Source organism: Poromitra crassiceps (genome assembly GCF_964638095.1).
Source record: "Poromitra crassiceps genome assembly, chromosome: 17".
Taxonomy (NCBI): Eukaryota; Metazoa; Chordata; class Actinopteri; order Beryciformes; family Melamphaidae; genus Poromitra; species Poromitra crassiceps.
Window position 1 is genome coordinate 7,046,174 of NC_139635.1, and position 11,000 is coordinate 7,057,173.

At 46.3% G+C, this 11,000-nt stretch overlaps 1 protein-coding gene across 1 annotated transcript in view; it reads left to right on the forward strand.

The window, feature by feature from the left end:
* Window positions 1-334: 334 nt before the first annotated feature.
* Window positions 335-11,000, forward strand: part of LOC310791724 (neuropilin-1a-like) — a gene marked incomplete at both ends in the record, with an annotated part of 135,943 nt that continues 125,277 nt past the window's right edge. The window contains 2 exons of the mRNA XM_083653379.1: window positions 335-419; window positions 2,796-2,970. Coding sequence (XP_083509505.1) covers window positions 335-419; window positions 2,796-2,970 — 260 coding nt within the window. The remainder of the gene's footprint in view (window positions 420-2,795; window positions 2,971-11,000) is intronic.

Sequence of the window (11,000 nt, forward strand, 5' to 3'; positions counted from 1 at the left end):
ACGCCTATAACCCTCCGGTTTGGTCCGCGGACGAGAGCGCACAATTAACGCCACTTTTGGCGACTGGATTTTCCCCTTTTGAATCTACCCTCGTCTTGTTTTCTGTTGGATTATTATTGTCTGTTTTCCAGGAGATGGCAAGTTGTTCTCTGGCTGAAGCAGAGATCCGATGCTGAAGCTCGCAGGATGCTGGGGACCCTAGACCAGCCAGACCAAGTCCTCTTACTTTGAGACATTTCTGCTTATTTTGCACCTCGGAGAGAAAAACAACAACCCAAAAGGATTTTATTTGTGCTTCCTTCCTTGTCTTCGTGTCCTTCTTCTTTTTAGCAGAATGTCTCTGCTGTACAATCTGAGGATGCGCTGTGGATTGCTTTTGTTCAGCCAGGTCCTGTTGGCTGCTGCGTTGACTCAGACTGGTAGGTGTCATAGACTGTATTCTACATGCTGTTGACTCAGACTGCTGTCAGACTGTAGGGTAGGTGGTGTTGACTGTTGTATTGGAGAGCCTACAGTACATGCGGCTGACAGCCAGCCTGCCCAGCTCAATATTGATTCATTTTTGCATCATTGTTGCCTCTCACCTGTTCTGCCTCGCTCGGCTGTAAGCCGTCTGAATACAAGCCAGATAATAGCCTACACATCTCTCCTTCCTTAACTATTGCATCCTATAGTAAATCTTATACGGATATTGTAAAAAATATCACCATTTGGAAACATTACCCTATAGTGCCACTAGAGAAAAAAATATGATCTCTAATGGCATCACTAGGCTAATATTCCTATAATGTTACCATAAGGTCACATTACATTTATTATAGGATGATAACAAAACTAATATTGAGTAGCCTACTGACACACTGCAAGTCCATATGAATATTATAGCCTATATCATAATAGCCAATCTTATAGCTAATATTTATATGGATTTTATAATGTTTTTCTGCAGGGTGCTTATGTGCTTCCCTATAAGAACTAACTGACTGTAGCAGACACTGAAGTCTCTATAGATTATAGGAATATATTACAAGTACGCCATATTATAGGGAAGATTAGGCTAATGGTTTTCTGTAGGCTGCATCTCCACTTTGCCTCCCTATTGAAAGAAACTGACTGTATCAGACAAGTGTCTGAATATTAGGAATATTCCAAGTAGGCTGTGCCTATATTATATTATTATTTATAAAATGGCTCTCTCAAATCAAGCAATCTGATTGGTTCACAGCCATTGTATAATTCCAGTAACCGAGTTCAATAACCCATGGCCATGGGTTATTGGTTACCATGGCAACTCTCTTACTAAAAGGCAGCGCTGCGCTCGAGCCAAACAGCTTTCTCCTGATCTGCTGTATGGAGGGTCACTAGTCCTTCAAGTCTTTGTACAATGAGTCATTATGGACGCATGATGGCGCAACTCTCTTACTAAAAGTACCTCAAAAACAAAATGGCGGAGACAACTTTCAGATCCTTGTGAATCGATCTTCGCTTATAACTTTACTAATACTTCGCAGAAAATGATGATTTGTACAAGAATAGACGCGGGCTGAACCCCTCTCTCGCGCGCCCTCACTCTTAACCCCGCATTTCTAAATAAGACGTAACGTTACTTGGTCAGCATACGGCTCTGGTGTCGGGCTTTGGAAAAGCTCTGAGCCAAGCGCCAGGATTGGCCAATGTCGACTTCAGTCTCCAGAACGATCCAATCAAATCACCCGCACGTCTATCTTCTTGCTAGAGGTCCCGCCTTACAGTATTGTTTCAACTGACTCTATCAGAATAAAATGCCAGTCGGACTTATAGTATTATTATTATTATATTATTATACTTGGAACCCTTTTATAAAAGCAATATAGCACTCGAGCAGCGTGTGTTGTGAAATATATCACACTGATAAGCTGTTATCCCACTCGGCCTGCGGCCTCGTGGGATAACAGCTTATCAGTGTGATATATTCATCACAACACACTAGCTCTCGTGATATATTGCTTAAATATTATATTATATTATATTATATTATAGAGATTTGATTATGTGTCTCTGCAGGCTGCATCTGCGCTTTTATTGAAAGAGGCATTTTTGGCTTTTGCATGTTGGCTATTGCAGCCCAAATACACGCTGTCAGATCAGATGAGAAGAGTAGCCTCTATGTCTATGAGGACTGCGCTGCTGCGGCTGGATGCGCAGGCAGCAGCTGGATGCGCAGGCAGCAGCCGGTGAACCGCGGGCAGCCCGCCTGGAATAAAGCCCACCTAACTTTACACAAGTCCTTCTTCATTTGCGGAGTGGACTTAACTCACATCCCGAGCCTGCAGGAGGTGTGCATAAATTCATAGTAAAAAAATCATCATCATCATCATAAAGTGATGAGCTTGGAGGTTATATTGAAGCATATCAGTCATTTTCTGACAACACACATTTTTGTTTGATTGGTGTTTTGTCTTTTAATATGATAATGCAGAAAAATTCGAGGTGTGAATAAATTCATAGTAAAAAACAAAACAAATAACAAAACAAGTGATGAGCATGGAGGTTATATTGAAGCTAGAGCAGTGCTTTTCTGACCACACACGGTTTTGTTTTATTGGTGTTTTCTCTTTTAATATGATAATGACAAACTGGAGATCATCCACATTTTTATTTAGCCTATCAAAGCTGTAGGATACATTTAGGCTACAGCAAGGAAAGGGATGGTCTCAATCAATTCGGTAGCCTTGGACTTCAGTGTCAGTGTCTCTCACCTAACAGTGTGTGAAGAGTCTGATGACTGATGGCTTGTTTCTTTGTTTGTCTGTCAGATAAATGTGGGGACAACATTGAGATAAACAGCGCGGACTACCTGACGTCCCCGGGCTACCCGGGAGCCTACCCGCCCTCCCAGCACTGCGTCTGGGTCATCACAGCCCCAGAGTCCGGCCAGAAGATCCTCATCAACTTCAACCCACACTTTGACCTGGAGGACAGAGACTGCAAGTAGGTCTTCTATTACTCTCTCTCTCTCCCCCCCTCTCTCTCTCCCTCTCCTCTCTGTCTCTCCCTCTCTCTCACACTCTCTCTCTCTCTCTCGTTCAGCCTCTCTCTCTCTCTCTCTCTCTCTCTCTCCTCTCTGTCTCTCCCTCTCTCTCACACTCTCTCTCTCTCTCTCTCTCTCTCTCGCTCATCCTCTCTCTCTCTCTCTCTCTCTCTCTCTCTCTCTCCCCCCTCTCAATCCTGCCTGGATACAGTGTGGAACTCTGCCACCTATTGGCGAGGAGTTGTATCTGCTCAGGGAGCTGGAGGTACAAAAGGGGTTGAGATAGGGCACTGAGGTTCTCTGGTAATCACCTGAGAGGAAAGGGCTTTGATGGGATTTGGAAATCATATTTGATAAGGAGGAGCAGAGCGGTTTGTCATTTGTCTTGTCTTGGCCTTTTGCCAAGGGTGTATTCCTAAAAGAGTCTCCTGTTCTATTTAGAGGTTTTGAGGTTGGCATAAGAATCTTTATGGCCAAAATTCATAATAATAATAATAATCATTTGCAAGTGCTGTCAAACATTATGCAAGTTATATGCCCTGGCCCTGCCTCTGATAGAAGCAGCCTTTTTTGTGGCGGTGGTTTGCTTTGTGATGATCACTGACTGGAGATCAGTTTGAGTTTGAGTTTGTCTGACTTTTTATTTACCACTACATCTGGTGTTGGTGAATGCATGTCAGCGCGTACTGGCCAGGCAAGGAGTCAGCTGGGTTATAAATGTTGAAAATACTTTCATGCATGACTATAGGCTACTACAAACACACACACGCACACATGCACACACACACACACACACACACGCACGCACGCACGCACGCACACACACACACACACACACACACACACACACGCGCACACACACACACACACACACACACACACACACACACACACACACACACGATTGTGCGCACCCTCACAGAAGCCTATTTGTTGGCGGCTGTTCCATAAATAAGGCGTTTTTTATGATGGCTCCTCTGTCTTCTTAAAGCTGATAAACGGCTTGTGTGTTAGCTCCGCTGGCTGTCTGCAGTGACTCACACACGGCCTCATGTTTCAGCAGCAGGGGACTCGTAAACAGCAGATAGTGATGCTGTGGACTGTGTGGTGGACGACCTACCTCAGCGCTGCATGTCAACTCCTGCACTGCAGTACAGTCCACCCACCAAACCAAACCGTACACTGATCTTATTTGTCTGTATTCAACTATAGCAGTGGTACTGAAACTTTTTCACCTCAAATTGACACAATATTAGACCACGGACCCCGATTTGATAAGATATTGTCCCCAGGGTCCCCCCGATGAGATTTTTGCTTTGAGATGCATTATTACGGAAAGTGTATGAAACCCATCACCACAATAGTTGTACGTTCTGTCATTGTGTTACTACTTATGGATGGAATTATAGTGAAAATTAATGATTCCCCTTTTTGCTGGGGACCCCCTGGAACCCCCTCTAGGACGACCCCTGGGGGTCGCCGGACCCTAGCCTGGGTGAACCCAGCCTTCAACGTGACGTCACAGACTATGTCTGTTATGTGACTGATAGTACAGTGAGGTCACGTGGAGGCTGGGTTTAACCAGGCTAGCCGGACGACCCCACTATGAGAACCACTGACCTATAGTATTATGAGTATGCAAAAATGCTGTTCAAGTACTCAATGAGATGTGATCAATCAAATTGTGGTCAGTGGTCAGGTGGTTCCACTAACGCAGGTAGTTATTGCATTGTTAAATTACTTTTCCATATGTCAGTGGACTGGAATAAGGCAATTAGGTTTACTTTTTTGGCATTTCACTGAATCTCTTAACCAATCAGTGAGCAGACAGACATTGGCTGCTGCAGGAATAGAGACAGTCTGTGCCTCGTCACAGACGCCATGGTAGCTGGCTGGGGGCGTGGTCAGGGTGGGGTAAATCCCCCGTTCTATCCATTCAGCATAGTTAGCATTTAGCTGCTAGCCCAGCCAGCCCAGGCAGACACGATTGGGGATTTAACCCCCGCAATGAATCCACATCTGAACAGACGTCTATGTACCTGCTCTAGAATCCCCAATCCTGTAGTGTAGAGCCGCAGCACCGTCCTTTGGCGAGTCAGCCCATTGAGATATATGGGGGGGTTTTACCCAGCTCGCGAGCCAGCCGTAGTAACATTTTGTGGGGGTTCCCACACAGACCGACTGTCTCGATCAAACTTGTGACCCTAACGTTACATAGCAGATGGGCTCTCTAACCAGACCACCCGGCTGCTACCTAACATGCTGTTTGGTTAGGGGCCTCCCTTTTGCTCGATTGGTTTCAGTATTTGTTGTATATGGGTTTATATTGGATGATGGCGGGTGTAGCTCAGAGCACTCCCTTGGCAGGAGCCGGTGTTATTTTTGGGACGGAGTCAGATGTTCAAAATATGCCAATTGAGGAGGGGTGGAGGGTGGGGGGGGGGGCTTAAGCCTTTGGCTAGACCACAGCCCCACTTAAAATTTCCTGAGGAGAAATTTAAGACTTTTTATTCCCTGTCGGCATTGACGACACTGGGCCGAACCCCAACTCCACAACATGATACTACAATCAATGAGACTGTGACGGGAAACAGTGGAAGAGTCTAGTGTCTTGCTGTGGATTTAAAGACTTGGACCTGGGTTCAACCCCCGATGACAGCAAGTGTCCGCCCTGAAGTGTCCTTGAGCAAGACACTGAATCCCAGATACAGACAATGTCTCCACCATGAATCAAGTAATGGAGTATTTAAAAACACAGTACAGTCACAGTGCAAAGTTCTGTTAGTTTAAAGGTTACCGCTGGAGGGCAAAAAGCCAAAGTTTACATTGAGCTCAGTGAAGTTGCATAGTGATGAAACATGTCAGCTTAAACACATCGCTAAAAACACATTTAGCTCGTGCCCTTATGCTCACAGAGAGTGAGTCGGCGTGCATTGTCTGACTCGGATGTTCCAGGGGGATCGAACCCGCGTCGTTTTCATTACAGCCTCTCGAACCATGCGTCTCTCTACTACAGTTCAAATGTCAACGCCCTAATTGAGATTTATTGTTTGAATGCCCCGCCCCCTCCCCCTCATCGGACAGCATTGGTGCTCCCAGTCCTTAATTCAATTAGGGGCCTGAAATGAAACACACATGTTCCAGGGCTACGAAACATGTCTGCAATTAACCAGCCAAACAAAGAATCCATAGCATCCACTAGTAAACGCAGGCTTCGCTTCCGACATCTGCGGTACCAAATCTTTAGCCAGTGCACGCCGTTGTAATTATGTTTCCTAATTGCAGTGTTTTTATAAATACATATTCGTCAACTTGGGAGCTTTTTGTCTGCTGTGTGTGACTGTGATTCTGCGTGTGACTGTGATGATTGTCTGCTGTGACTGACTGTTGTGTGTGACTGTGATTCTGCGTGTGACTGTGATGATTGTCTGCTGTGTGTGACTGTGATTCTGCGTGCGACTGTGATGATTGTCTGTGTAACGGCGTTGTGTAGGTGGTACTTGCAGCAACCCATGTTAAGGGCTTGTCTAGGGGTGGGTTCGAACTGCCGACCCTCGGCTTGGGAGTCCAACATGTTAACCGCAACGCCAAGAGAGCTAGCTCCCTTGGCGGAGCTGATTAACATTAACTTTATACCTGGGGAGTGAGTTTAACCAATCCACTCGCTACCACTCAGAGACTCACGAGGAATCCGCGCTGATTCAACTCGGTTACATCTGCTGTGTGTGACTGTGATTCTGCGTGTGACTGTGATTCAATCGGGATAAACTTGGAAAAACGTTGGACGAGTTTTGTTCTAAAATGAGATCATCCATCAGTTTGTCTTATAAAATGATGAATAGGCCAGAATGAAAACACATGGTGGCACTTATTAAATGGATAGTAGTTTAAGTTGACAGAACTTAACGTTTAGAGATATGAAATGGTGAACTTCACTAAAATCCATAAACGATATATTGGAGCATATGTTGACAAGAACTCGTGCAATCCTATTCAAAGGGCGAGAGGATTTTTTTTGGTGTAGGCGGTTCGCAGGGACTTTCAGAGACTTGTGGAAAGTCCGGGTGCAGTGGTAGATTCCCTGCCTAGCAACACAAGGGTTGCAGGTTCGAGCTCCCGTGTTACCTCCGACTTGGTCGGGCGTCCACACAGGCACTATTTGCCATGCCTGCGACGAGTGGGAAGGCGGATTAAGGATATGTTTGCTGGTCGCTGCTCTAGTGCCTCCTCTGGTCAGTTGGGGCGCCAGTTTGAGGAGGAGGAGGGGACCTGGGGGGCAATAGCGTGATCCTCCCAAACGCTACATTTTGCCGGTGAAACTTCTCGCTGTCAGGTGAAAAAAACAGCTGGCGACTGCACGTGTATCGGAGGCAGCATGTGCTAGTCTACAACTCTCCCCAGATCGGGAGAGGGGCTGGAGCAATGACGGGGACAGCAGGCCAAGTAGAATTGGGGAGAAAATGGGGGAAAACTCCAGAAGAAAAGTACTATAGACCATAGACCTTCCATTACTATCTAGATGATTCACCTGCAGGCTCCACCAATTCTAACAAATGGTACTGTAGCTGCAATGCCCCCAAGTGGTCACGTGGTCACGTCTCTCCCATTTTGAAGCGTTTTCTGAAAATCACGTAAACAAAACGCATTTATGCTTCAAAGGTCATAAAAGTGGTCAAAACACACAAACTTTGCTGTTTCATAAACCTTTGTTTAAGAACATACCTTATTTCATGCATTGAACCAAAATCCCCATACGAAAATCCCTATGCTTTCAGTGTACTCACAGAGGTCATTTGGTTTTTGATGAATAACTCTGCATTGGTTTAGAATTCACACATGTCCTTAAAGGAACACTCCCCCCATTTCCAACCAGCTTTGTATCATTAGAACATCAGTAGTATATCAGAAAACTGTAAACGGTTTTTAAGTCTGTCATTTAATTTGACAGTTATTGAGTGTTAAAGTGTGGACCAGTGACATCACTGGTCCACACTAACTCAAATTAATAACTCATTAACTCAAATCAACTCTCAAACTGTAAACGGTTTTGAAGTCATTCATCTAGTTTGACAGTTATTGAGAGTTGATTTGAGTTAATGAGTTATTAATTTGAGTTAGTGTGGACCAGTGATGTCACTGGTCCACACTTTAACACTCAATAACTGTCAAATTAAATGACAGACTTCAAAACCGTTGACAGTTTTCTGATATACTACTGATGTTCTAATGATACAAAGCTGGTTGAAAATGGGCAGAGTGTTCCTTTAAGAGCAGTAGAAAGATCTCATCAAGAGCTTTCATTTCATTTCATTTTCATCTGAAATGTCACCTCCTCTGGTTCTCTCAAGTATGAGTAGGCACCAAACACAGGAAATGACAACACTTGAGCACAAAATGACAGTGGGGATGCATCAAACATCAGAGTTTGACGAGAGAGAGACATGTTCTAAATTCCCCGACAGGATGCTGGAAGGAGAAGTTGTTCCTCGTTAGTCTAGTCAGCGTGTCTGCAAGCAAAGTGTTCCATGATTAGTCAAATATTTCCTCAAGCCGACACACAGTCACAGGACCAATCCCATCCCAGCATCACACAAGCCCACACACACACACACACACACACACACACACACACACACACACACACACACACACACACACAAACACACACACACACAAACTCGCATGCACACAGAAACACACACGTGCACACACACACACACACACACACACACACAAACACACACACACAAACACGCATGCACACAGAAACACACACACGCATGCACACACATGCACGCACGCACAGACACACACGCACATGCACACACACAGACACACACGCGCACGCATGTATGCTGAAACACACACACATGCACGCATACCCGCCCGCATGCACGCACAGACACACGCGCGCAGGCACACACACACACACACACACACACACACACGCATGCACGCACACACACACGCACACACACACACACACACATACACACACACACACACACTTTCCACAAGCACACACAAACATCATACTGGAACACAAAAGGCACAAATAGCGCTTTCAACCACTTTGATGGCATCTGTGGTGGGCAAGACATTTTTTATGTTGTTTACAAAGTTTCTGGCGGTGTGTGTGTGTGGGGGGGGGGGGGAGGGGGTGGAGGGATGCTATTTTTAGAAGCTGGAGCCAAAATGCTTTTATTGTAGGAAAAGTATTTATTTAAACTGTTATTGGCAGTGTTTTGGAATCACTTATAATTTCAAGGTTTATTTAGATTCTTCTGGCTTGACCGAGCAGCCCTTTAAAGAGCAAAATCAAGCATTCTGACGTATTTTATATCGAGTTCAGTTAAAGTTTGGTTCCCTTTACGGTGTTGATAACAACTTCCTGTGAAACCACAAAACACACTGGTCAGCGATTGTTCGCTCGCCTTGTGTCGTGCCAGATACCAAATGTCCCCTCCAGACTCAGCCCTTTTCATGTGGTGTCTGACCGAGCCGTGGGCTGACCAGCAGCATGTGGTGTCTGACCGAGCCGTGGGCTAGCGCTAGCTTCAGCATGTTGTCTGACTCACGCACAGCAGAAGTATCCCTCAGCAGATGGCTGTGTTTTCAGTTTCATACTGGCCACTAAACAGGAAGGCTGAATGCGATGCTGTCACAGAGCGCTCAGCTCAGCCTGTGGCTCGCTGCTGAGGACAGTTGAGATGTGACAGTTCAGCTGGCTGCTGAGGACAGTTGAGACGTGAACCTTCAGCTGGCTGCTGAGGACAGTTGATACGTGAACCTTCAGCTGGCTGCTGAGGACAGTTGAGACGTGAACCTTCAGCTGGCTGCTGAGCACAGTTGAGACGTGAACCTTCAACTGTCTGCTGAGGACAGATGAGACGTGAACCTTCAGCTGGTTGCTGAGGACAGCTGAGGTGTGAACCTTTAGCTGGTTGCTGAGGACAGTTGAGTTGTGAACTTTCAGCTGGCTGCTGAGGACAGTTGAGGTGTGAACTTTCAGTTGGTTGCTGAGGACAGTTGAGGTGTGAACTTTCAGCTGGCTGCTGAGCACAGTTGAGGTGTGAACCTTTAGCTGGTTGCTGAGAACAGTTGAGGTGTGAACTTTCAGCTGGTTGCTGAAGACAGTTGAGGTGTGAACTTTCAGCTGGTTGCTGAGGACAGTTGAGATGTGAACTTTCAGCTGGCTGCTGAGGACAGTTGAGGTGTGAACTTTCAGCTGGCTGCTGAGGACAGTTGAGGTGTGAACTTTCAGCTGGCTGCTGAGGACAGTTGAGGTGTGAACTTTCAGCTGGCTGCTGAGGACAGTTGAGGTGTGAACCTTCAGCTGGCTGCTGAGGACAGCTGAGGTGTGAACCTTTAGCTGGTTGCTGAGGACAGTTGAGGTGTGAACTTTCAGCTGGCTGCTGAGGACAGTTGAGGTGTGAACTTTCAGCTGGCTGCTGAGGACAGTTGAGGTGTGAACTTTCAGCTGGCTGCTGAGGACAGTTGAGGTGTGAACTTTCAGCTGGCTGCTGAGGACAGTTGAGGCGTGAACCTTCAACTGTCTGCTGAGGACAGTTGAGGCGTGAACCTTCAGCTGGCTGCTGAGGACAGTTGAGGTGTGAATCTTCATTTGGCTGCTGAGGACAGTTGAGGTGTGAACCTTCAATGGTCTGCTGAGGACAGTTGAGGTGTGAACCTTCAGCTGGCTGCTGAGGACAGTTGAGGTGTGAACCTTCAGCTGGCTGCTGAGGACAGTTGAGGTGTGAATCTTCATTTGGCTGCTGAGGACAGTTGAGGTGTGAACCTTCAATGGTCTGCTGAGGACAGTTGAGGTGTGAACCTTCAGCTGGCTGCTGAGGACAGTTGAGGTGTGAACCTTCAGCTGGCTGCTGAGGACAGTTGAGGCGTGACCCTTCAGCTGGCTGCTGAGGACAGTTGAGGCGTGACCCTTCAGCTGGCTGCTGAGGACAGTTGAGGCGTGACCCTTCAGAAAGGA